The sequence below is a fragment of the Aristolochia californica genome, unplaced genomic scaffold (assembly GCF_029961685.1).
Source record: "Aristolochia californica isolate CCGP_79_NKW_82.1479 unplaced genomic scaffold, dmAriCali1.0.hap1 SCAF_16, whole genome shotgun sequence".
Lineage (NCBI taxonomy): Eukaryota > Viridiplantae > Streptophyta > Magnoliopsida > Piperales > Aristolochiaceae > Aristolochia > Aristolochia californica.
The window spans coordinates 3,902,107-3,930,018 of record NW_027181837.1 but is presented as its reverse complement, the minus strand read 5'-3'; the positions used below and the strand labels follow the sequence as shown (position 1 = coordinate 3,930,018).

Genomic DNA, 27,912 nt, shown 5'->3' with positions numbered 1-27,912 from the left:
GATTGCATCAACTGCGTGGCAAGTACCCGCTCTGGCACGTGCGTGCGCAAGTGGTAGCGTGATTTGCACGCAGATAACGGGAAGACTTTTCTCTCTTCTGGAGCAGCGTTTGGTTCCGCGACAGTGAACCGTATAATATCTACAGAACTCGGAAGGAAAGAAGGACGGAAGTTTTGGCTAACCAATCCTCCTCGAGGGACGGAAGCTCTAGTGCCTGCTTACCTGCTCCGCGAAGTCCAACAATGTCTGGGGGCATAGCTCGTGGTCGTCTCGCCGAAGAGCGGAAGGCTTGGCGGAAGAATCATCCCCATGTCCGTCCTCTGCTCTAGAAAATTCAATATTTTCCCTTCTTCTTCTCCCAATCTGCATTTTTTTGGGGAATTTTTCTTGGTGACTGTTCTTGTTTTTTGTTGTGTCCCCCTAGGGTTTTGTCGCGAAACCGGAAACTCTGCCGGATGGTTCCGTGAATCTGATGGTTTGGCAGTGCACTATACCTGGCAAGGCCGGTGTAAGACTCTCTTCTAACTCTTTCTCTTTCCTTTCTTTCTAAAGGCAGAACAAATACGCTCTAGTTTTCCGATCATCGTTTATGTTTACTTTATAAGCTAGCTAACCTAATTTTCTCATTTGTTAATTCGCAAGAATGCCTGTGCTGATTTAGCGTGATGTCTCTTCCGTGTTTATGTTGCCTTGCTGTTGCGGATTATTGTGTTTGTTAACTGCCTTGTTACTGAACCTTGGTCTCGGTAGCTGTGTCCAGCGACGTATTTACTGGATTTTTTTTTCATGCGTAATGTTTGCTTATACATGGTTGGCTGCGAAAGGATTTTATAGAATTGCGGGGAACGAAAAGTATGTTTTCGTATATTGACTCGCTATACTTCTGTTCTCTAGGGCCTGTGTCTCCTATTTTACATTAATAAGAACTCAATTTTTTTTTCTTCTGGGAAAATCAGCTTTATTTTTTGTACCGAATCAGAGTATGCTGTTCTTAAATTCGTGAACTAGCTCTGTTTTAAGTGTGTTGATTGATGCAGCATGTCCTTGCTATCAACGTTAAATTATTCATTTTTCTGTTTAATCTATTCTACTGATTGAGTGTGGGAGCCAACGACTGACGGGGTTAAAATGTTTAATTTGCTCGCTAGGTGCTGTGTTCTGAGATGCATCCGATTTTTATTTCTTTCTATGAAATTCTGAGCTGACGTGATCAATGTGCTTTGATTTGAAGCCATTTGACTTACTGAACAGTGTGTGGAATTGGTGCACTCTCTATCCTATCTGGAGATGTAGTTTCATATAATCTGAAACTCTGAGGCTAAAATTGGAGAAATCTTCTGTATTGTCTTGATTGGTCATATGCTGAGCTTTGCTGCATGTATCCTCTCCCTCCAGGAGTAAAAAAATGAGTCAATGGTGGTTCCTCCAAATGAGTCCATTTTCCTTGGCATGTATGGCATGTAACTACTCAAAAAGTTTGTGCTATTGAGAAAGTATTTCCATGATGATCTTTAAAACCAAATGTCTGAATGGATCCAGGAGGTTGCCATTTCTTTTTGTAGCAATACCATTTTACTGTAGTACATATAAGGAATATTTTGTTTACTTGCTCTGGTTGCTTAGTACACAGTTCTTGCCAAGTCTGGGACCTCTGCAAGGTTGCCATGGCATGCGGAGTATTCTGAAGGAATCATGGACTTCAAGATGCATGCTGTTGCAACTTGGTCTTGTATCCTCAGATGCCAAGTTTGTTTCCGCTGGTTACTGGGGTGCTTTTTGTTAGTCAACTTTTGGATCACACCTCTCTCCAGCACCTTGTTGTGAATGTTAACACCCTTAGCTTTTGTTCCTTCTCTCTTTCTTAATAAATATTCTCACCATTCAAAAAAAACAAAACAAAAACTTTTGGTCATCTCAAATCCTACTCATGTTATATGCTCATCCGTGATCTTTTTTTGGATCTCTCTTTTTGGTTACTTCATGTTTGGATGAATGCTTGTGATGGTTTCTTGCTGGTTTGGTTATTGCTTAAGAGTGCTGTGGCGTAAAGCGAATGAAAATTGTATTACATGTTTTATCAACAACTTTAAAAGTCTGGTTATCTGCTATTGCAATCAAAGCCCGGCTGGCACATATATTCAACACTTTGTCATCTTTTGTACTTTTTTCCTTGACTAGTGGGTGGCTGGTGGTTGTATTTAGCTCCTTTTAATAAAATAACTCTAGTTTCGCCATGTGCCAAGTTGGCTTTGCTTCTATTTAAAGCTTTTTCAGTTCAGCTTTTGGTATGTGATGTGGATCTTTTTCTAGTACGAGCTTCTGGAAATTGCTTGTAAAAGGGGTTTTTGGGGGGATAAAAGATGTGATATTTGAGAAAGAAATTGCAGCTGGTGTCAGCATCTTTTTCCTGGTGTTTGCCTGTGTATCCTTTGGTTGTTATATTTTATCCATTTGCATATCTTCATTGCTTTATAGGATTCTGATCTACCTAGGTTACCCAAGAGAGTTAGACATTCAAATTATGTGACAGTATCTCATTGTAATGAACCAATTGTATCTTTATTCTCTTTCTGTATCTTTAGTCAATAGTTGGTGCCGTCCTCTGACAAAAAGCATTGAGAAGAAAAATGTAAACATTCATGGAACTGTGTATCCGAAACTATCAATGCAAGCTTGATCTTTTATAAAAATTGTGGCAAAATGCGGTTGCTAACCTCCTCCACAAGGGTGGAGAACATTATTATAGGTCTCTGTTCTTGGTGGTTCTACTGTATTTTGAAGTAGGTGTTGAAGGTTTAATAAGTCAGACTGGTGGAGTTTCTTTATTTATTGTCAGAGGTGGCTATTTTTCAACAAGGAAGCAGTTGTATTAGTTGTTTTATTTTGCTGCAGACTGACTGGGAAGGTGGCTATTTTCCGATTACATTACACTTTAGTGAAGACTATCCGAGTAAACCTCCAAAGTGCAAGTTTCCTCAAGGTTTCTTCCACCCTAATGTCTATCCTTCTGGAACTGTATGCCTGTCAATCCTTAATGAGGATAGTGTAAGTAAACTGGTTACTTTCACGTTTCAAATGTGTGAATGATCCTAGCTATTGGTTGATTTCTTATTGTGTGCTTTCAGGGATGGAGACCGGCTATTACAGTAAAACAGATTCTTGTTGGGATACAGGATTTGCTAGACCAGCCAAACCCTGCTGATCCTGCACAAACTGATGGATACCATCTCTTCATCCAGGTTTTGACTTGCCCTCTGTTATATATTACATCTGAAACATTTTTATTTAATTAATATTGGTTGTTTCTGTTCTAATTTAATTGATATTTGAGCAGGAACCTACGGAGTACAAGAGAAGGGTTCGTCAGCAAGCCAAACTGTATCCACCTCAAATCTAGGTATAACCGGGGAAAACCACCATTAAATGTTGATTAGGACATTGATATTTTTGGGTCATCATCGGTTGGTATATATTTAAAAAAGTGTGGAATTGAATATATAATTTAGTGGTTCAGTAGCCAACTCTCTCTGGCATGAGACAACTGACCCACCACAAGAGTTGGTGGCCATTTGTTCTTTGAGACTTACTGGGTTCTCAACTTCTCTGTTGTGTCTTTTGTGATATATGTGCTTTTAGTGCTAACTCTGGTTTCCTTTTCATTGGCTTAATGACAATGGGTATACTGTTTGACAACCTTTATCTAAAATATTACATCTCTTACTGATTCAAAATCTGGAAAGAGGTGAAAGAGGAGTCCGTTTCATCTGTTTTTGAATAGATGATCAAAATGGAAAGTTTCCACTGCTGGTAACTGGAGGATGCAAGGAACCATGGATGCACCATTCTTCATTACGATGATCTGCAGCCTCCCCATTGGAGCTTTGAATCGTCTGAATTCTGCGATCTGATCTCTCTCCCTCAGCTTTTTCAATTGAGATACAGGATTGACTCGTCTCTGCCTCTGTGGCCATTCAAAACTCCCGAGATGTTACAGTTCAGAGCACGATCGTAGTGCAGGGTATGCATCAGAGTTGAGTGTTGTTCTTTGCGTTGAATGGACAGTCAACTTCGATATTGTGCCTACTGCTTTAAGTTGATTGCAGACGCCCTTGGTAAATGCATGAGAAACCGTGGTAATTAATACTTATTCCTCAAGTGAAGTTAACGGAAATAATAATCTCGATCGTAATGATAGATCAAACATTGTAGTTAGTTGATTTAAGCTTAAAAGAGTTGTGGCTCGAGGAGAAAGTAAACAAGTAGGTTCTCAGGGTCTATTTGGCGATCTTAGACCTCAACATCTCAAACACTTTCTCACGGTTTGATCCTGTTGGATTAGCCAAAACGGAGCAATTCTCATCTCCATCACTAAAGTGAAAGAAAGGACACTTTCTCTTACCATTCCAGCTTTTGCCCAACTCCACAAGTCCTTGTTTGACACAATTCTCTCCTTTTTCTTGGTTTAAGCCACATCTTTATATGCTTTGGCAAGCTTCATCTATGAGATAAAACGTTTGGTTCCCTACAAAACTTCCATTTTGACCTTGGTTGAAAGTTAGGGTTTTGGTGGAGAGGGAAGAGATGATTTTGTTCGAATATTCTATAACTTTTTTTAAGAATCTTGGCCCATGATTTTGTTGAGCTGGTTCTGGTGGACAGGTAGGTATTGGCAGGTTTTCGTTCCAGTCAGCTAGTTATCCGGTTCTGATGGAATCGTTGTTCAGCAATCTTTCGAATGGCATTTGGGCCTTCTAGTGTTGCTTAAATACAGAAGAAAAGCTACATAGGTTTTAAAAAAAAAAAAAACACAGTGAAATCATCTATAGCCGAATCCAGTCAACTTCTTTCTTCCATGGGAAGCTACTGCAACAAAACTTACCACCACAAGCAATTCTTTGCTGTCATGGGAATGTCTAAAACAGCACCCATTGCTAACAATCTCTTCCTTGCAATGCCACAAATCCAGGGGATCAGATCCTGTTCTCATTCTCTCCTTCTACTAGAGAGTCATATCCTTAAAAAAGATATAAAAAAGGGAGGGGGGGGAGGGGAGCAAGTCTTCCTTACCCACCTTCTCTTTTTATGGATTGCACTTTGTAGAGAGAAAAGAAGGAAGTTTGTCCTACCTTAAAAAGTTCACCAAGATAACATGCTAAAGCTGGAGGACCTGTAAAGCAGTGGAATGTCAATTTCCTTTTAATGGACAAGAACACTATAACAACAAATAATAGTCTTTATCTTCATAAATAAATAAATCGGTCTCAGAGACCGTCTATCTGTTTGAAACTGTTCTCAAGTTCCACTACTGAAACTCAATAAGATAGACATGGGAGAAAAGTGACGCCCACTCGGATCCTCTTGTTCTACAATTGAACTCGACCTAATAATTGGAACAACCTTCTCCAAGAGAATAAAAAAATGATGCAGAATCATTTGCCACTTGAGACTTGCTTTTCCTGTTCCCAACAAATAAGATCATCTTCCAATAGAGCGTTTTATGTGCAATGCAGCTCTCACTACATTGCCTCTTGTGATAATTCCAACCTAAAAATGAAGCAAAAGTAAGCGGGGCCAACGCAAAGAAGAACAAATGAAGCACAAAAAATGGGAGAACAGTTTTGAGTCTCACCAGTTTGCCTGCACCATCTACAACTGGTAGTCGCCGATATTTTGTTTCAAGTAGTAATCTGTCAAAAAACAGAGCATTGTTCAAATCTATTTTCTTGCTTCGGTTATAGCTGGGAGATTCTTATTAGTTCCACCCTCAAAGAAACTTATTGGTGACTTCTCGAACTGATAAGATAACATTAGGTTTGAGTCACCTTCATCCATTATTTAGCCTCTTACTCACATTTATATAAAACATCATGACTCATATGCGTTGTCATACTGATCCTTGATTTGGACTCATAGAAGAATTAGCAGAGGGCACAGCAACAAACGGGTGACTAATAATTTAGTAGAAATAGAAAACCCAGTTTACGTCTAACCAAATAAGAAGAGACTAAGCTACTTTCTTTCAAGGAACAAGACCATCCATGATTATTCCTGGAATCAGGTATGCTTCTATCAAATTCAGAAATGAAATCATCTTAAGCCCCTAGAGATGAAATAAATAAAGGGGAGTGAGGCACCTCAGTAAACCTGGAACAAATATAGACTTTTTATAAACGTTAGAATTATTAAAACCTGCCCCAAATTTCTTTTTGATATGGTGTATGAATCTTATTGCATATGCAAAACCTGCCCTAAAATAAAATAACTTCATAGTGGAACAAAGGATGGAGAACCTTGCAGCATCTTCAAGGTTGGTGGTTTCACGAACAACCAGTGGAGCTGGTGTCATCACATCACCTATCACTTTCCCGTTGGTTTTACTCAGCAATTTCTGTATCTCATTGAATGTCTGCATATACAGATTATCATAAAGCACACAATGGATGAGTGATTTCAGCAAGACTTTAAAGGAAATAACTTCTCTATTGTTTTAACTAATAAAATGGAATCACAAAAAGAAGTAGAGTTTGTACTTTCCAAGTGCTGTCAACTTCTGGAAACAAGTCTGTATCAGTTCGTCCACCTGATCACCCAACAAAATCCCCAGTTAGAGAAAGATAAAAGTGATGCATTTTACAGCTTATGGGTACTTGTGATTACTAATGAATGAACTTGCCCCCCACTCCTCCTGGGGAGTCCAGGATCATAAACATGGGAGCAAAACAAAAATGTTTCAAATTAGAGAGTGAGCATTAGCATGTTAATATTCAATATTCAAAAATGTGTGAATAAATATTTATATGTATATTTCAGTAAAAAAAAAATTATTTATACGTATATGTGAACATATGAAATGTGTTTTCTGCCCAATGTCAGTTTCTAACAGCAAGTGCAATGGGAACAAATTGCCAAATTTCTAGTATTTCCTTTTATTTTCCTTTTATGTAGTATATTATGGAAGATTACGTAATAATAAAAGCATCTTTCTGGGCCAGAAACCTCTGGTTCCCACTCAGCTACCTCTTTTTATTTCAAGTTGCTGACTAGTCAACCCTCAGAAAAAGAGATGCAAGCCTCCACCTGCTGGAAGCTAATTGGGCCAGCAAAAGTATTGCACTCAGCTGTAAAGAAAAAGTATTGCATCTTCACATGGCCAGCAAAAATTCTTGCATGTGATGAACGAATCAAGGGAGGACAGTCCATTATTAACTCTCCTTGAAAATTTTATGAAAAGGTTAAGGAAACCGGAAACACTCTACTCCTTTGCTCGTTCAGCCAAGTAGTCTGGGGGCCATAAGAAATTTAACAATCCTACTTGCTTTCCCTGAAAGCATAGCAGAAAGCAGCTGTGTTCTGGCAACTCCGGAAAGAAGAATGAAAGAACATTCTCAGGAACACAGAAAACACTTGAGTTGGGTGGGGAGTGTTTGGGGGCGGTGTCTTTGAAGCCTTCCTGCACTCAATTCTCCAGTGGGGTAATGTCCTTGGTGCTCTGCCCCCAATCCCAAGCTCCTTGGTTAGAAGAAACTGCCTTTTGGTTATGAACGACAGGGACCAAACCAATCCCATAAAGCAAGGAGTTTCTTATAACTCACTCGTATTTGGGATGGGGATTCTATCACCCTTGGTGTTATGAATTGAGCTCGGCTCCCCTCGGTAATTCTTCATTTTATTTTTAATAAAATCTCAAAAAGTTAAAAAAAAAAAGCAATCTTTTTTCTTTTAACTCTAATAGCACCTAACTTGTGATGCATGTACTCTGTAAACCATCACTCACTCGTATTTGGGTGAGTGAAAAAACTTACCACCCATTTTATATGGTCTAATCTGTATGCTGAGGACCTATGATAACTTTTATCTTTCTGACTTCAAGAATTTGCAGAAGAAAAAAAAAACTTGAGATAGGGAAGATGCCCAACAGGTAAGATAAAATTAAGAAAAAACAAGAAAAGATTCTCAAACGCCTAATCCTACTCCCAAATTTGAAGAAATCTGTCGAGGATTGTGACTTAAAATTGGTACTCATGAGTGAGCCTCTAAACAAAATTGATCAAAGGCTTGAACAACAGATCTTTTTCCATTTTCTATATTTTTGCATTTTGTCTTTCCAATATTCTTCTATAAATACAATTTTAGAAAAAAAATGAAAGATTTCTTCTAGTGTAAAGTTTAATTATTATTTCCTTTTTTAGTACTTACCTTTTTTTTCCTTTTAAACAATATATATTTTTAATGTTGATTATACACAAACACTACACCCCTTTCCACTAGCAAGACAAGAACCCAAAACCTCACATTAAAAAACCCCCAATATGGCCATTAAAAATAATTCTTTCATTGGACTTTTTCTATCCCTTTGTTTCTGTGAACTGAGACATAGGTTGTCTCAAAACTGATTAAGGGAAAATGATCTGATTTAGTACTGAGTCATTATCCACATCAGACAGTAAACAGGCTATGAAATTCTGGAGCACACTTAGCATACTGCTTTTAAAACTGATAAATAGATTTCATATATAAATAAACTGTAGACTGTTTCTAATGGCAAAAGGCTGTTATACTTTGCACAGCTGAACTGTTCGCCAGATACAACAACAAAAACAAAAACAGAACTCAGATGATAGAGGTCCACAGCAAAACGAGTCTTTTGCCAAATCACCCATTATGTGCCTGCGGCAATTCAAAGCCAGTGGAACATGAAAAGTTGAACTGTTAGGCCAATCAAATGTGAGGCTGACCCAACTTGCTACCCATACTCTTATGTTGAACCCCCACCAGGCGCATGGTAAACCACCATGGTTTTGTTTTGATTTTCCTACTACTCAATGGTGGTTCTCACTTACACTGGGTAACCTCCACATGTTTATGTCTCAATCTGGCACATGTAACCTGTTCAATAGGTCCAATACTCTTGAGCCAAACAAGAGATATATTGTCCTCTGTTTTTCAAATTTCAGCTGCGTACCTAAAATGTTGAAAGCTTCACAGCTGATGGAACTCATTAAGCCAGCCAAACTCAAAAACCATATGCTAGGTTGGACTCCAGTAGGCAAATAGTATCTTAATTTTTACCATTTTTCTTCTACAAGCAAGGGTTATAATTAGGCTGATGCTTTCTAGGCGTCAACTTTCAATTTATTTAACAACAGGAAGGACTTCAACAAGAAAGAAAAAGTATACTTATTACGCCTATTTGAAATAAAAAAGAGAAGCTTATGCAGAACTGAAGTTTTGAGAAAAACCTGATATGGAATCAAGTGCTAACAAGTCGTAATCTGAAACTACTCCAACCTGCATATGAAGTAAACCCCATCACCCATGTCTAGGTATTCAGATAAAAAGAAGTACTTACCAGAAATTTACAAAAATATTTTAATGACAATTGCATAGAAACTATTCAATAATGTACTTGAAAGAGAACAATTCGGGTATGTTGATAATCATGTATTTCTTAATGGCTATATGTAGGTCATTAATTTTAAAAAGCACAAAGTTGGCATCTGCTTCTTGGAAACTAATTGAGACAAATAAAGTTCTGCATTTTGTTTGGACAGCAGCCCTAGAGAAAATCATCATGTGTGAGTTGAACGAAAGAGGACAGCCTGTCATAAATTCTCTTGACCAGCTTTGCGAGGAACTTCAAGAAACAGCCAACCGTACTCCCCTGCATTGCACTTTCAGCCATGCTGTTTAAGTGGCCATTCCCCAATAAATTCAGCTTGTTCTACTTAGGCAGCAGCATCTGGGGCAACCGTAGCCTTCCGGAATTGGGGGCACAATTTGTGATCATGGGTCTCCTTCTTGCTGACCTTCTCAGGTCCTATTGGCTCTGCAGACTCAGCTGAAGCTGAAATCAAAGAGCTGCTTCAAGGCTTAATATTATTCCAGCAGAAAGCTCCTCTCCAAGTAGAAGGGAACTCTCCACCACTACGGCGCTTTGGTTATTTTTTTCGTGAAATCAAAGTTTTATGTAACAGCTTGGGTGCCTCATGGTGGCATATGCCTCGTGCTGCATAGAACATTTTGGATGCAGTGGCTAAGGAAGGTGTTTCCAGGCCTTCCTTACTGGTCAGGGATCCTTCCCATTGCTCCATGATATTTCATTTCTTTTTCTTTAAGCAATAAATGTCTCCCTCCATTTATATGAAATAATATATAAAATTCTTATGCATTTGGTGGTGGTGACAGGAATCATGGACAGAAGTGGGCAGTTTGTCTCTTTTGTTTTTGTTAAAAATGATAACAAGCAGAGAAATAGTAATAAAGAAGGAAGAGAAAAGTGCAAGGAGAAGAAGAGAAGAAGAGTACAGAGAGAGAGAACTTGTTGTAGCAGGAATTCGCCCCCCCCCCCCCCACCCCCCCCCCCCCCTTTCTTATAAATCCACTTAATATAAGGTCAATTTACAATACTGCCCCTCTATACAAAAAACCTTTTATCTTCCTGAATACAACTCATACTAAACTGAAAAGTGAAACATAGAACTGTAGGGTGAAGGTAAAGTTCCTACCATCTTATGAAAAACATATAATCATATAAAATTACCAAAATACCCCTTATATATCAACTCTCTCTCAAGCTGGAGAATAAATATCGAATAATCCCAGCTTATCACAAAACATTGAATGCTCACGTCTTCCAAGGGGTTTGGTTAATACATCCCCAAGTTGTTCCAATGATTTCACATAAGGGTAACAACTTTCCCTTGCATTACAGCATCTCTAATAAAATTGCAGTCTACCTTGATGTGTTTGGTTCTCTTATAGAATACTGGCTGCCTAATTGTCACACCTCATAACCATAGGATCTGTAATCTAGAATTCTAACTCTATACTCTGCTTCTGCACTAAATCTTTTTGCTACACTTTGTTTCTTACTCTTCCAAGTAATCAAGTTACTCCCAACAAAGCAACAATATCTAGTCGTGGACCTTCTATATATCTTGGATCCAGCATAATTTGCATCACAGTACCTAACACATCAATTTTTCCATGAGGAGTGCATAATAGACCCTTTCCAGGAGCACTTTTCAAATATTTCAAGATTCTATGAATAACTTCTAAGTGTATTTTGCGCAGATTCTCCATTAATTGGCTAAAAACTCCCACTGCATATGATATGTATAGCCTAGTAATAGGGCATCAATTAACCTATGCACTAGATGCCTCTACTGCATTTTATCCTTAGGCTGAGAACTCTGATTATCAAGAAGGCAAACATTAACTTGCTTTGGAGTATCGACTAGATGTGCACCCAATAATCCATACTCTTGTAGCATATCTAGAATGTGCTGCCTTTGTGATAGGACAATACCTCTTTGGCTTCATGCGACTTCAATATCAAGAAAGTACTTCAACTGTCCCATATCCTTTGTCTGAAAATGTTTTACCAGATACTCTTTGACTTGTTCAATCCCTTTATTATTACTCCCCGACAACACAATATCATCCACATATACAACAAGAACAACAATCCCAAATTGTCTCTTCAACCCAAACATGGAATGATCATAATGGCTTCACACGAAACCATAATTCTTAATTAGTTGGCTAAAATTTTCAAAGCAAGCTCGAGGACTCTATTTTAGACAATAAATAACCTTTTGCAATTTGCACACTTTCTTATACCTAGGAGGTTGCTCCACATATACATTCTCCTATAAATCACCATAAAGAAACATTTTTTACATCCAACTAATGTAAGGGTCATCCTTTGTTGATTGCCACAAATATCAAAATCTCGACAAAAGTAAGACGGGTAAAGGAGAAATGTTTCAAACACATCAATGCCATAGGTTTGGGTGTATCCTTTGGCCACCAAACAGGTTTTATACTTTTCAACACTTCCATTTGCTATGTATTTAATGGTATGCACCCAACAACATCCGACAATGGCAATACCCTCAGGTGGGTCATAAAGTGTCTATGTACCCCTAGAACGTAAGGCCTCCATCTTTTCATCCATAGCTTCTTTCCACTTAGGCAACCCTAAGAAATCCTGCACAATATGAGGAATAGGAGTAGACAAGGACAGTGCAAAGGATTTATAGGACGATGACAAAAAATTAAAGGACATATATTTAGATACTGAATGACCTTTTTCCTTTGCAGAATGCAACCAATAACGTGGATTCAGAGAACTCAGAATCTGTAGATGAAGAATTCAATGGTGGAAATTGAGGAGGCTTTGATGTGCACAATGTCATTGATACACTTGCAATGACTTTAAAGGTGATGACGGTGAATGTGTGGGTGCATACACTTGAACAATCAGTAACAGCTATAGGAATTGGACTTTGAACTATTGAACTTTCTTCAACAGGATTCAATGTAATTGGTGGAGACACTCGACGATGAAAAATTGGGTGTATTTTCAAAAAGTATAACATCAACAAAGATATAAGTTTTCCTTGTAATATGCTTGTAGCACTTGTATCCTTTCTCAATAATGTGAGTAACCCATAGACTGAGGTGACAATATGTGACTATTATTCCCAAAAAAATGAAGAAAACAAGTAGAACCAAATACTCTATGATACACATCAAATATTTTACACATGTTTTAAAACCTAGATGAGAATACTCCACGAAGAACGAAAGACGACATACAGTTAATTAGTTAACAAAAGGTAAGGATTGCATCACCCAAAAAGACAAAGAAACATTCATCTGAAAAGGTTTGTGCAATTTCGACTAGATGCCTATTTTTGAGTTCAACAACCTCATTTTGTTGAGGAACATGCACACAAAGTTTGATGTATAATCCCATACATGTAACAAAAGGATTTGTATTTCTGGTTAAGAAACTCCAAACCATTATCAGTACAAACAATACAAATAGAGGTCCCAAATCGGGTTTTTATTTCATTGAAAAGATTTGTAATTACATCAAAGACATCTGATTTCTCCTGAAAGAGAAATACCCATGTTACACTACTGAAATCCTCTATAAAGGACACACTATTTGAAACAGAAAACACTTGGAACTCTACGTGGGTCTCATACATTAGAATGAACTAATTCAAAAAGACTTATAACTTTGACTCAAGCTTGCTGGGAAACCAGTTCAGTGATGCTTCCCAAGTTGACAAAATTCACACTCAAAGGATAAATCAAACTACAGAGAAGGTAGGACATGTCGTAGCTTAGTAGGAAATGGATGTCTCAAGCGTGGATGCCATAAATATGGTGAAATGTTTTTTGATAGAACTACAACCTTTGGAAATAGACACACCATCCAAAAAATCACTACTTACAGACAAAAGACTAATTGAAAATTTTGGAACAAACAAAACATGAGACAATGACATTTGTAGAGTAGTTTGAACAGTACCCTCACCATGAACCAAATTTTGGAACAAACAAAACATGGGACAATGACAAGTGTGGAGTAGTTTGTATGCACACTCACCATGAACTTGTGAGGTGGACCCATCAGCTAAGGTCATGGTTCAATATGTTTGTGAAAGAATGAAAAATGAGAACAAGGTGAGCATAGCTGACATATGTGTGGACACTCCGGAGTCAATGATCCATGAAGGACTAGAGAACACATGCAGAGTAGTCATACCTGAGTTTGCCATGGTGGCATTTGCAATGGAGGAAGATCTGAAGTCCTGTGTGGTAGGGTGTGGTAGGGTGGATGTCAATTGGCTTAACCGCTGAAGTAATTGCTGAATTTCTCCTTGAGGCTCATTAGTTGACACATTTTCACTTTCAGTTAAACTCAAGTTGGTCCCATGCTGGTTTTCCGAATGTCTATCACTTCTATCACTATGCCCTCGACCACGACTTGAAGTGTCACGACCACATCCTCTTCCACTCCTCCATGACCGTTGGGGGTGTCAGATCTGGTGGGAGTGGAGTTGAAATTGAGGGCTGATGCTTCAGTTGTTTGTGGTTTCTTTCTCACTTTTATTCATTATAATGCTTTCTGCCGAAATAGAAAGATTAAATGCTTTATCAAGAGTATTACTTCATCATCAGCCAACATCTAGGCTCGGGTTGCATCATACTCTGATCCAAACCCTTAAAAGAAATGTGCAACTAGAATCTTATTGATCAATGTTTGTGGTAAAAGGATGAAATGCACTAATCTTATGCAAGACACCTTGTATCTTAGTAAAGTAGTCAGTACCACAACGATTACCCTGTCGCATACTGAAATACTTAGCACACAAATCATACACTTTGAATAGGTTAATCTCTTGAGACAAAATAGATTCTAATGTGACCCAAATTTCCTTAGACGTCTCATAGCTCATTACCTGGTCACTAAATCTAGATTCCATACTGTTAACAAGCCAAGTCATCACCTAATTATCCCCTGCCTCTCCGTCCTTTGTCATAGGACTTGGAGGATCCACCTTGAGATACTTTGCCTTTCTCTTTGCTTTCAAAAACATAAGAACAAACTGGGACCAATTCAAGTAGTTCTTCCCATTCAATTTAATTGAGATAATTTGAATTGAATGAGAATCTTTAATCTCTGAACTTCTAGAAAGCACTTTCACAACTTCAACAGGAAGCCGAATCACTTTTAGATCAACACCCAAATTATTCCTTACTCTGACAAGCAATGGGGGTTCTTCCTGACCCTATTCCTACCTAGGCAGTGGAACCCCACCTTGTCTCTTTCCCTATTTGCCTGAATTTGGCCCTTTGGGCTCATGTTGTTCTCACTAAAAAAATTTTTTACCTTTCTAATTAATATAAACTAGTGCCTCTCTTACCATATTTTTGAAAGATAATATACAACTAAGTACTAAAAACAATAAAACTTAAGTTAATTTGAGAAATCATTAAAATAAATACATAAATAAATAATATATATATTTTTGCGATTTAATGCAGATGGGTCCTTCTCTATGCTAGTTATGCAAAATCTGACACTACAAACTATGGGGTCTTGGCTCTTCAACCATGTCTCTACACTGTCAAGTGAAAAAATGATCCTGTTTGTTCTTTAAACATGGAAAGGTGGAGAGGGTATCCTGTTTACCTTGCCAATTGCCATCCTTAACATCAACTAGTTTTACAAATCCAACTGTTTGGATGCAAATCAGTGAACTCAACACAGAGAACTAGGTGGGAACTTGTCTGGTCTCACAGAGTAACAATAGGGATTATTTATAGCATTCATTACGTTATCCTTCTATTAATGAAAAGTTATCAGGTGGGTAGAACCTGTCAATTTGAGTATTTTTTTTGCAAAATATATCCATTTACAGTTTGAATGCTTCTATATTGGCATTAGTGGGTTTCATTGTGGAAAAAGTTTCCATCAGGTCACTGAAAAGACCAGTAACAAGACTTTTTGTGTGCTCTCCCAATTGACATGACTAGATACATTCAAAAGTTTGAAATGTTGCGGAGGATTTTCATACGTGTAAGACCTGAAAAGCCATAAGGGAAATTGGTTGAGGGCTAGGTTACTTCAGACAAATCACAGATATATCCAAACTAGGGATATGTTTGGATGCATTTTTACACGTCTTTTTTACCCTTTTGCAAGAAAAAACAAAATAAAGCAAAATTATCAGTTTGGTGAACAAAAAGAGCATATCAAAATAGAATTGCAATTACTGCTATTATTTGAACAGATGCAAACTTAGATTAGCATAAGCTGAGAGCCATGATGAAAATTTTACTGCCATTTTTTTTTTTTTTTTGAAAACGGTGATAATATTAATAAAGAAAGAAGTTTTTGAACATTTTTCTATAACCTATTCTAAGGGGTTTCTTAGAAAACAGGATTATGTGTCTCCAAGATCTGCCCCAAAGAGATGAAGAAATCTAAAATTTGACAAATCAAACAGCTGTTTGTTCCTGGGGAAGAGATTAAACATAGACAAAGCCAAAACAAACCACAAAAGACTCAGATATAGAAGTCATCAGGGTTATTCAATATTGTCTGAGATTTTTGTTTTTCCTTTCCACCATTGTCTGAGAACTTGCAGATATGCAACTCACAAGACCTCCTATAGCATTTATTGCCATTGCCTTTATGTTTAATGATTTTCAGATTTTCTACAATTTGTCTGTATAATAGCAACTCCAATTTTTTACATTTCTGTACTGCACCTTTTCATTTTGGCACATAAAAATTATTGGCACATGGAAACAGAAAACAGATTACCCCATTTTTTTGTCTGTTGCTTTTCGGCACTACTCCTTTTTCTGGAAAGTATACACACCCAACCACAATTTTCTTTTTCTTTTTCTTTTTTTTTTGAAAATGATGATAACTTTATTTATTAACTGAGCAGTAGTGTTTACAACAACATAGAGTACTTGAACTAAAGCTCTAGCAATGGAATTGGGCTCAATCTTAACATGGTATTTGGATAGGACGTTTGCTTGTTGGTATAGTCTGCACCCTATTTGTGTTTATCTATGTCTCAGGGCTCTTGGGAGTGAGACGGAGTGTTAGTGGGAAAAATTGCTAGTTTATTATGTTGACCAATAGACATCATAAGCGACTAGTCATATCAAGATGAAATCCTAACCTCAAACTTAACATTCTTATTTAAAAATGTTGGATGTTGGTTAAATAAATACTCTATACCCCAGATGATTGAATGAACAAATTGTAATAATAATAAAGACGTTAATCACATATTATTGAAGAACAAGTATGGAGGAGTCTTACACACAGAAAGAAGTCTCATAGAAAAATAATATCATATAGTAGAATCTTACAGGAGTCTCATGGGAGGAAGTTTCACAAAAGTGTTTCAGTTAAAGGTGTTTTAGTCATGTTAGTATTCTATTTATATTGAGTTGTTTAATTGCTCTAGGACTTATCTTTTAGTGTTTGACTTTGGGTGTAACTAGTACATGGTAAGTTTAATTATAATCTAATTCTATTTATTTCCTCTATTATAAAAAGAGGCTCATAGTATTCAGTTATAATCAAGACAATAAATTAATTTGTCTTTCTCATAAATTCAACATGGTAGCAGATCAGGCTCAATAATTTGATATACCGTCAATTTATAGAGATAATGTGTTTCTCTCTCCTAGTTAGGTTTTAGTGTTCTATTACCACTATTTCCTTATTTCCTTAATGTGTTTCTCAACTCTTGATTATATAGTTCAGATCAACTATAGAACTGTTTTGGCCATGACCTTTATGCAAAGTTATTTTTAATAAAGTAATTATTTTTTGGTTTTGAGGGGAGATTGCAAGAGGAGATTTGGCTCGGGATCTCCTCTCTAGTGTTGGCTTGTTGCTTGCATCAGCTCCGTATTTTCCACATCGTCATCTCTAAAAACTATGCTCACCCCCCAGAAATTTCTTTGAGGTCATACTTGGTCCAACTTGTTTGTTATTTTTCTAGTTTTATTGTTACAATCTTCCTTAGTCTTTCAAAAAAAAGTCACACTCGTTAGTGATTTGATAAGCAAAGTACTTAGTATTCACTTTTGGAATTCAGTTTTGCATTGTCACCTCCTTCTATCTAATGATTCTAGAGTCAATTGAGGTAGCAAAGTCTAACATTGCCCCGTCTGAATTATGATGTGTTACTATCTTTGTGTTTCTCTAGCATTACTTTAATTTATCATTTTTCATCACTTTAGAGCAATGCCTAGACCCACTACCTACAAAGTATATGAGTGCGCCCAACATTGAGCATGAGTCAATTTTTTATTTTTGACCCAAGATGTATTTTTATTTGAGCTACATTTAAAAAGTGAGTAGTCTCTTTTTATGTCCAAAATTAGGCCTTTTTTATCCCCCTTTGAAATTGAGTGGATTTCTTTTTTAGATTATTGTTGTTTTGACTGGTATATGGAGTTTTACCGTACGAGTAGGAGTGATTTTCTTGTCCCATATTTTTTTTTTGTCCAAACTGGTTGTCTATGTTCTTTTTTATCCCCAGTTTGAGTCAGAGAAGTGGAAGAAGGAAGTACAAAATAGAGGTATTTTATTTTATGTGACCAGAATAATTAAGTAAGGGGGAGAACAAATGATGAAGATTTTGCATCTATAAAGAATTTTTTTAGTAAAACAAGATTGAAGACAATTTTTTTTCCTTGTAAGCTAAAGTTATACACTCCAACTTGAGGGCAGTGTTAAATAACAGGTATGGAAGAGTCTTACATGACTCTCACAGAAAGATGTCTCACAGAACAATAATTAATATAGCGGAATCTTACAGGAGTCTCATGAGAGGAAGTCTAGTAGAAGTATTTCAGTTAAAAGGTGTTTTAGTTATGTTAATCTTCTATTTAGTTCAGTTGTTTAATTGTTCTAGAACTTATCTTGTAGTGTTAGACTTCGGGTGTAACTGGGACATGGGTAATTTAATTGTAATCTGATTCTATTTATTTCCTCTGTTATAAATAGAGGCTCATTGTGTTCAGTAATAATCAAATTAATAAATTATTTTTCTTTCTTAGAAATTCAATACATATGTAGAAATTGACCAGGAGGTAAGAAAGCTAATGGCTAGAGGAATATAAATTCATTCGCAAATATTACTTGATATTGCTATGGCTCTTACATTCTCAAAGCTGTTGTTACTTGTTTTCGTTTGTTCTCTTCCCTGCACTAGGACTAGATCTCCAATCATGGTATTGTATTTGAAAAAGTCCAAAAGTGGAAAACAAGGCACTGATGCATCAGTTGACTGTAGTAACAAAAACATGAGAATGCAGTTACTGGAAGAAAAGAACTATTCGGCACCTAGCCTCACTAAAGGTTCTCCTCCTGCAAAAGGTTTCATTTTATGCTGGTAGGTATAAAGCAAAGGTAATGGCAACAGATGTGCAGTCAGGTTAATTATAAAAGATAGATGATGAAGCTTCTAGGGCTGGGTGTTTTTCTTGACATTAGAACTAGCAGGGTTTGTAAAATTTAATATTGTGGAATGGAAGTAACAGAACTGAATAAAGCTTTCACAGCAGAAAGAACTGGAATTGCCACATAAAGTGTAACAACAAAGACAAAACATATGAAGAACAAACAATGGTAATATGTCAAGAAATTCAAATGGCTAGAGCAGGGTACTCACCAGCTTCCAGTCATCATCAATCACAGGAAAACCAGTAATTCTATTCTCCACAAGAGTTTCCAAAGCTGCTTATTTGAACAGAACCATATGAGTAACAAAATTATATATGCCCTGGAAAATAGTAGCATGACAGACGTTTCTATACCTTCGTCAACAGTAGTTGTAGGCTTTACTACTTGCAAATACTCCCTTCTAGTCATAAATTCACCAACTGTATATAGTCCACTCTGTGGCTGCAGATCCCCAAAGAAGATTAGAAGTGTACATTACATGCAAAATAACAAAATAAAATCTTTAGTTTCTACTCCCACTAATTAAATTAATTGACATCACAAGTCATTGTAAATGAGAACTATATGCTTCCTATAAGTGCAGGTATTGCAAATAACAAAACAGTCTTATGGTTCCATTCCCAGTACTTAAACTGACTGAAGCAAAAAATCATCTGTAAACAGGAAGCGTAAATTCCAATTTGTGCAGGTGTTGCAAATAACAAAAACAAGTGTTTTTACGATTTTTTTTTTTTTATTGAATGGTGACCACACACACCACACCGCATTCCCCTAGTCAGACTTGACTCGAAGAGCTGAATATTTTCTTCTTTTATAAGCTTACTTGCCACATTTTTTTCTCTTCTGACCCGTTATTAATTTGTTCAAGACAAAAAAGTAAAACAGAAAAAATTACCTCCTTCAGAAAGAAGAAAACACAGTTTATGTAGTCAACAGTGTTAGAAACTTGATTCAAACCATCCATTGAACGTCTTTAAGGATCATAATAGAAAGTTCACATTCAATTTAAGAACAAAATCAATAATTTCCCAAAAAGATACGAAAACTTATTTTCTTTTAACTCGGTGTCAAATGGAATCGAGAAAAATATATATTGAAGAAATAAGCAAAGACTAATGAGAGGCATAGTTTTTTTTTTCCCTGAAATAGTGGTGCATAGGGTGTATTAGCTTCAAGCCTTCTCATGAAAGCCGACTTGAGAGCGTCAAGGTATCTTCCTCTCGATCCTTGCTTCATTTCGCTTAAGAACCAATCAAGATCAGATTGTGTCAACTAAAATATTTGAAATCTTACTATTTTAATAGATATGAATCCAATAAAAAAGGTATAATGTTAAACTCCAAATCATTGGGTTCATGAAAACTCAAATCTTCAACTGAGAACTAGAAAAAGCCTCAACGTCAATTTCCAGTATAACCCTCCACTCTAGCACAGGTTAAACTAATTTTACGTGAATTTCCAGTACCATACCCAGAACAGACAAGTTATTGAAACCCAAAGTTGCAAGAAACTAGGAAGATAAACCAACTACGGACTTGTACTCCAAAAACAGCTGAAAAACCCAAAACCCCGCAACGAGTGGTAGAAACTAAAAACAAAATAACTTACAGGGGTCGAATTGGCCGTGGCGGCGATGCCCCTCGCCACAAAAGAGGCTGTTCTCGTTCTTCTAGTTCCGTTGACTGACGTGGCGATACAGTTTGAAGGTGTGACAAGGCGAAGAACAGATGGAGGCCCATCACAGGTGGATAAAAATATCGCACGGCGTTGGGGAAACAAAGAGATGGTGGCAACAGAGAGGCAGAGAGGATGGGCGAGAAGGGCAGAATCCATTGGTACGCAGAGTTCTTAGTCCCCTTCTCTGGTACCCAGACAAAGGAGAGTTTACAAATAAGACGAACTCTCCTCTGTCTCTCTTTCTCTCTCCCTCCCTCCTGCGCGCAAGGGAAATTGGAGGAAGGTCGGTCACGCGTGAGGAATAGCAGAGAAAAGGAGAGGCGGATAACGCCAATATGCTTGCTGTCGGGGGAAATTTTCCAGTGTGTCAACGGTTGGACCGAGTACCGACAACGTAGTTCCGAATTTTGGACCCAACTGCCGGGTCTAAGGCTCCTTCTCGGACGCATCTCTCATCTGTGGCCACATGCGTACAATTGGGTCTTTCAAGGAAACAAGCAACCGGCTACTATTATGGAAGCTAGCTGATGTTAGGTTAAGAAATTGATAGAGGCGAAATCTCCTCTTCACCACCATTCTTGTCTAGTTCGTCTAGTTGCCATATGCGGATGTATTGATTGATCTTCTCGAGTTTGTCCAGTTCAGTGAATGGACAATTGATATACGTCCCTAGTTTCAGAAGTACATAAATGTCGTGTTTCAGCAAATCTACCTAGTAGATAAGCATTCTTATCGAGCGACAATGAATTCCATTCCATGTTGCTCTTAATGTGAGAAACCCATGTAGCATTGCCTAGTGTTAGGAAATTCACATTTCCTCTATGAATTCCATTCCATGTTGCTCTGAATGTGAGAAGCCCATGTAGCATTGTTTAGTGTTAGGAAATTCATATTTCCTATTCTAATTTGAGTAACATATTTATTATGTAATTATTTTTTTATTATTAATAGAATAGGCTGAAATTAAGTGATCTAATTTTGTTAAACCCATTAAGGAATAGGTCATGGATATGGGCCATGAATATGGGTCAATTGAGTAGATACCGTAGGAAATTATATGAACCCTATATAAGGAGACACAAAATGGTTATGGTTCCCAATATACTAAATCACACACAGTTTCCCTTCTCCCTATCCGGAAGAGAGACGAAGGTCCAATTAGAGAATAAGGCGATTTAGTTGAGGAAGACCACAACATCAATATCCGTTCTTATCGCTCGTCACAGTAAATTCCGCATCAGAAGACGAAAGTCATGGAATGGATCCAGGTATGTTTTCAATCTTAATATTCTAGCATGTTATAAATTCTGGATTAGAATTTACTATTAAGGATTTTAACAAGTGGTATCAGAGCGGTACATGTTAGATTATTAAGATTTCTAGATTAATTCCTTGGAGTGCAGAAATTTTAATTTCTCCACGGAATTCGTCTCCGGCCGACAGTGGAAGATCGCGCGTGGTTGGAGGTTGAAGTTCACCTCCAGTGCGTGCAGGAAGGAGAAGTTGAACTCCAGTGCACAGTACATGAAGGAAGAAAAAAAAAAAGAGTGACACGTTGCAGCAGCCACATCGTCGGACGCTGTAGCGACATCCGGCGGGATAAATGGGAGCGACGACGAAATCCACTGCATCGATGCCCCCCTCTACATCCACCCCCGACTCCCTGTTTTTTTTTTTTAACGGCGGTTTTTACCTAACAAGATTGACTCAGGTGAGTCAACTTGAATCGGATGCTGCAGATCGGGTCGACTCGTGCTGAGCTGGCTCGACCGAGCTGAAGCTTTGCGTTTGGTGTATATGCCCAATAAGGTTGCTCGTATTTGTTTGTTACATTTGACTAAATGTTTTGTTTATATATATTACATTACAGAACATTCATTACAACTCCAAGGAAATAAAGGTCAACGCTGCGACGCGAATGGGGCGGTGCCATAGTGTTGGGCAACTAAATAAAAAAAAATTATTTTGTTCATTTGGTCTAGTATTTTCAATAAAATTGTTTGAAGCTACATGTTGCCAAAGTAACCTCTGTAGTGTAGAATAATTTGCTTAGAAATACATAGATGTTTGAACGGAGTTATGTATGCAAATTGTGCTCGGCCCAAAGGAAGACACAATTTGGCCAAATCAACAACGTACCTGTGATGATAAATGTGTGACAATTATAAAGACTTTTCATGTGAACAATAGTCGGTCCACAGAAAGGCTATTGTTTGACAGAACTGATTGTCAGTATTTGATCATTGCACTGAGAGTACCACTTATAATTAATTTCTCTGTCCAAAGACTAGGAATTAGTGTTGTACTAGGTATCTTGAGATAGGTCCCCAATTTGGATTTTATTTTGTACTTGTCTATTTTTCTTTATATGGCATGCTAGTTAATGTGAGTATACTTGTTTATTTTGTACTTGTCTATTTTTCTTTATATGGCATGCTAGTTAATGTGAGTATACTTGTTTATTTTGTTCTTTATACAGTTTCTGTTGCTACTGCTCAAATAAGCAGCATTCCAATGTTAAGCGGGATGGATTTTAAGGCTTGGAAAGATACCGTGGAAATTGTCCTCGGTTGTATGGATTTGGATCTTACACTTCGGGCAGAGCCACCCATTTCTACTCCGGATAACCTCAATGAGGATAAAATTGAGAAGTGGGAGCACTCTAACCGAATGTGTTTGATGATCATGAAACACTCCATTCCGGAGGCATTTCGGGGCTCTATGACAGAGAGCAAAAGCGCCAAGAAGTTCCTAGAAGAAATTGAACAATATTTTTCCAAAAATGAAAAATCGGAAGCGAGTAGCCTTTTGGCTAAACTCGTTTTGATAAAGTATAAAGGCAAATGGAACATAAGAGAGTACATTATGGAAATGTCTCATCTCGCGTCAAAACTCAAGTCACTTAAGTTAGAGCTGTCTGAGGACTTACTCATGCACTTGGTTTTGATATCTCTTCCTGCACACTTTGGCTAATTCAAAGTGAGTTATAACACTCAGAAGGACAAATGGTCCCTAAATGAGCTTATATCTCACTGTGTGCAAGAGGAAGAGAGGCAACAGCGGGATAAGATTGAAAGTGCTCACTTGGCCTCACCCTCTCAGTACAAGAAGAAGAAGAGAGGTAAGGATACTGCGGGAGGTTCTTCTCAGACTAAGAAACAGAAGAAGCAAGCTGAGGAGTTTACCCGCTTCTTCTGCAAGAAGTTAGGACATATGAAGAAGGATTGTCCCAAGTACACCGCCTGGTGTGTAAAGAAGGGTATGCCTCTAACTTTAGTTTGTTTTGAAGTTAATTTAGCTTCTGTACCTAAAGGCACTTGGTGGGTGGATTCTGGTGCTACCACTCACATTAGTATGTCTTTGTAGGGTTGCCTGTGGAAGCCGAGTACCAAGCAATGCTGAAAAATTCATCTTTGTGGGCGACGACAATAAAGTTGCAGTAAAGGCTATAGGAACTTCCAGATTACAATTAACCACTGGATTTTATTTGGATTTATTTGAGACATTTTTTGCACCGTCTTTTAGGCGGAATTTAATTTCTATTTCCATTTTGGACAAATCAGGTTTTTCTTGTTCTTTTGGAAATAATAAAGTTAGTCTCTACCAAAATTCAAATTTTGTTGGCTCCTGTCCCTTAATTGATAATCTATATATGCTTGATGTTGTTAGTTCCCATAGAGAAATATTACAAATTAGTTCATGTGGTACGAAGCAAAAATTAAGTGAGAATTCCACCACATTATGGCACAAATGTTTAGGACATATCTCTAAACAGAGAATTCAAAGGCTTGTGTCGGATGGAATTCTTGAACCCCTAGATACTACAAACTTCCAAGTTTGTGTTGAGTACATCAAGGGGAAACAAACAAACGTTAGAAAATTAGGTGCCGAAAGAGCTAAAGATGTCTTAGAACTTATACATACAGATATTTGTATTTGTGGTCAATTCCCTATAACTTCATGGAATGGCCAACAACACTTCATTACGTTCATAGACAATTACTCTAGATTCGGTTACCTATATTTAATACATGAGAAGTCACAATCCCTGGACTTCAAGTCTTTCAAAGCTGAAGTTGAACTTCAACTTGGAAAGAAAATCAAGGTTGTCAAATCCGACTGTGGTGGTGAATACTATGGACGGTATGATGGATCAGGAGAACAACGTCCAGGACCCTTCGCGATTTTCCTCAAAGAATGGAATTGTTTCGCAATACACCATGCCGGGCAAACCCAGCATGAACGGTGTTGCAGAGCAACGAAACCGAACTCTTAAAGATATGGTAAGGAGTATGATCAGTCATTCCTCTTTCCCAGAGTCACTTTGGGGAGAAGCTCTCAAGATCACAGTGTACATCCTTAACAGGGTACCGAGCAAAGCAGTTGCCAAAACCCCCTATAAGCTTTGGACAAGCAAGAAGCCTAGCATTAGGCACTTGCACATTTGGGGTTGTCCAGCTGAGGCACGACGTTATAGGCCACATGAAATAAAACTGGACTCAAGGACGGTTAGCTGTTATTTCGTTGGTTACGCTGAACGCTGTCGGGGTTATAAGTTTTGTGATCCCACATCACGATCCTTCTTTGAAACGGGAAATGTGAGATTCCTTGAAGATATTGAGTTTGACGGGGAAGAAAACATAAGGAATGTTGTCTTTGAAAAAGAATCTGTTATTGATAGTGATCAGGTCTTCATACCTATTGTTGTTCAAGACACAATTCAAGTACTAGAGGACAATGTTCAGGCTCCTATTCCTGACATTGTTGGAGATCAAGACAACAATGAGATTCTTCCTCTTGCACCACCTTTACTACAAACTCAACATCCTCAAGAAGTGCCATTAAGGAGATCCACTAGGGAGAGGAGAAATGCGATTCTAGATGATTATATCATATTTCTACAGGAACATGAAGATGACGTCGGATTAACAGAAGATGACCCGATTAACTTATGTCAAGCCTTGCACAGTTCTAACTCTCAAAAGTGAATTGATGCCATGAAGGATGAGATAAAGTCTATGAATGACCATGATGTTTGGGATCTCATCTAGTTGCCTAAAGGTGCGAAACCCATTGGTTGTAAATGGATATTTAAAACCAAGAGGGATTCAAAGGGCAATGTCGAGAGATATAAGGCTCGTCTAGTCGCTAAAGGCTTTACTCAAAGGGAAGGCATAGACTATAAAGAGACTTTCTCTCTGGTATCTTCGAAAGACTCTTTTAGAACAATAATGACACTAGTGGCTCATTTAGATCTAGAGCTACATCAGATCATGTCAAAACTGTATTTCTCAACGGAGATATTGATGAGACGATTTCTATGGTACAACCAAAAAACTTTGTATTTGGTGATCCAAAGTCTATGGTCTGTAAATTGAAGAAATCCATCTATGGTCTCAAACAGGCTTCCCGTCCATGGTATCACAAATTCCATCAAGTCATAACCTCGTACGGTTTCGAGGCAAATGTTGTTGATGACTGTGTATATCATAAGTTCAATGGGAGTAAATACATCTTCCTGATATTATATGTCAATAATATTCTGCTCGCTAGTAGCGATATAGGCTTACTGCATGAAACCAAGAAATTTTTGACGAAGAAATTCGAGATGAAAGATCTTGGTGATGCCTCTTTTGTATTAGGTATACAGATACTTAGAGATCGTTATCAAGGTATCCTTAGGTTGTCACAAAAGAGCTATATCGATAAGGTGTTGAGCAGATTCGGCATGAAAAATAGTAAACCAGGAGACACACCCGTTGCTAAAGGAGACAAGTTTAGTCTCAAACAGTGCCCTAAAAATGATCTTGAAAGAACAGAGATGCATAAAATTCCCTATGCATCAGTAGTAGGGAGTTTAATGTACGCTCAAGTTTGTACTCGTCCCGACATAGCATTTATAGTAGGAATTCTGGGCAGGTATTTGAGTAATCCGAGTATGCAACATTGGAAGGCAGCCAAACACATGATGCGTTATTTGAGGAGAACCAAAGACTACATGCTTACTTATCAGAGATCAGACAGTTTAGATATCATTGGATTCTTTGACTCCGACTTTGTTGGATGTCAAGATAGCAGACGCTCCACATCAGGCTACATGTTTATGTTGGGTGAAGGAGCTATCTCATGGAAGTCTGCTAAGCAGACTCTCATAGCTTCTTCAACCATGGCTACGGAGTTCATTGCTTGTTTTGAGGCATCCAACCACGGAATATGGTTGCAAAACTTTGTCACTGGACTACGAGTGGTAGATAGCATTGACAGGCTATTAAAGATTTATTGTGACAATAACTCGGTGGTACTTTATTCCAACAACAACAGGAGCTCGACGAAGTCAAAGTTTATTGACATCAAGTTTCTAATTGTTAAGGAGAGAGTTCAGAATAAGCAGATTTCTATAGAACATATAGGGATAGACTCTATGCTAGCAGACCCATTAACCAAGGGTTTACCGCCTAAGGTATTTCATGAGCACACTGCTCATATGGGCGTTATTTATGAGGATACCTTGGTTTAGTGAGAATCATTTTTGTACTATATGTTTGCTTTAGACATTGAGTTATTTGATTTTTTAATAAAATTGATTGCTTATTATTTTATTTATGAACTTGCTTGTATTTTTCTATGTGCAATGTTCACATTGCATTAAGGACTATGGAAAGATCTCACTAAAGACTAAAGAAGGACCAGTTGGAAATAGGCATGTTTGAGATCACATTGCATGTAATTTTCATGTTACTCATCCATATTTGAACTATGTCATTGAGTGTATTAGTATAGCGATCATCGTGGTTTAGTCACGAATGTAAAGTGATGAAAGTCGCGGTGGTTCCATTATTAATATATACGATGCGTGCCTAAAGAATTGTGATATAATTGTTTCAGGAATTATGTGTAACCCAAAGTGGGAGATTGTTAGGAAATTCACATTTCCTATTCTAATTTGGGTAACATATTTATTATGCAATTATATTTTCTATTATTAATGGAATGGGCTGAAATTAAGTGATCTAATTTTGTTAAGCCCATTAAGGAATGGGCCATGGATATGGGCCAATTGAGTAGATACCATAGGGAATTATGGGAACCCTATATAAGGAGACACAAAATGGTTATGGTCTTCAATATACTAAATCACACACAGTTTTCCTTCTCCCCATCCGGAAGAGAAACGAAGGTCCCATTAGGGAATAAGGCGATTTAGTTGAGGAAGACCACAAGATCAATAACCGTTCTTATCGTTCATCACAGTAAATTTCACATCAAAAGACGAAAGTCACGGACTGGATCCAGGTATGTTTTCAATCCTAATATTCTAGCATGTTGTAAATTCTGGATTAGAATTTACTATTAAGGATTCTAACACCTAGTGACAGAACTTTTCACGTTTACATGTTCATGTTCCCTCTAAAAACTGATGAGAGCAGCCG

At 37.6% G+C, this 27,912-nt stretch overlaps 3 protein-coding genes across 3 annotated transcripts; 2 read left to right on the top strand and 1 right to left on the bottom strand.

Moving 5' to 3' along the window:
- The first annotated feature begins 131 nt into the window (after positions 1 to 131).
- On the top strand, positions 132 to 3,668 carry LOC137953819 (SUMO-conjugating enzyme SCE1-like). Its single transcript, XM_068801333.1, has 5 exons — positions 132 to 311; positions 425 to 508; positions 2,893 to 3,045; positions 3,126 to 3,239; positions 3,335 to 3,668. Exons 1-5 carry the CDS (start codon positions 243 to 245, stop codon positions 3,395 to 3,397), a joined length of 483 nt encoding a protein of 160 aa, XP_068657434.1. The 5' UTR covers positions 132 to 242; the 3' UTR covers positions 3,398 to 3,668.
- Positions 3,669 to 5,215: 1,547 nt separating this feature from the next.
- Positions 5,216 to 20,798, bottom strand: LOC137953495 (CBS domain-containing protein CBSX1, chloroplastic-like). The gene is made up of 8 exons (XM_068800919.1): positions 20,414 to 20,798; positions 19,159 to 19,246; positions 19,014 to 19,078; positions 9,240 to 9,288; positions 6,531 to 6,580; positions 6,291 to 6,406; positions 5,630 to 5,687; positions 5,216 to 5,544 (listed from the first exon to the last, which is right to left on the bottom strand). Exons 1-8 carry the CDS (start codon positions 20,636 to 20,638, stop codon positions 5,476 to 5,478), a joined length of 720 nt encoding a protein of 239 aa, XP_068657020.1. The 5' UTR covers positions 20,639 to 20,798; the 3' UTR covers positions 5,216 to 5,475.
- A 5,412-nt stretch (positions 20,799 to 26,210) lies between these two features.
- LOC137953572 (secreted RxLR effector protein 161-like) lies at positions 26,211 to 26,999 on the top strand. The gene has a single exon (XM_068801003.1). The coding sequence runs from the start codon at positions 26,211 to 26,213 to the stop codon at positions 26,997 to 26,999; it is 789 nt and encodes a 262-aa protein (XP_068657104.1).
- Positions 27,000 to 27,912: the final 913 nt, after the last annotated feature.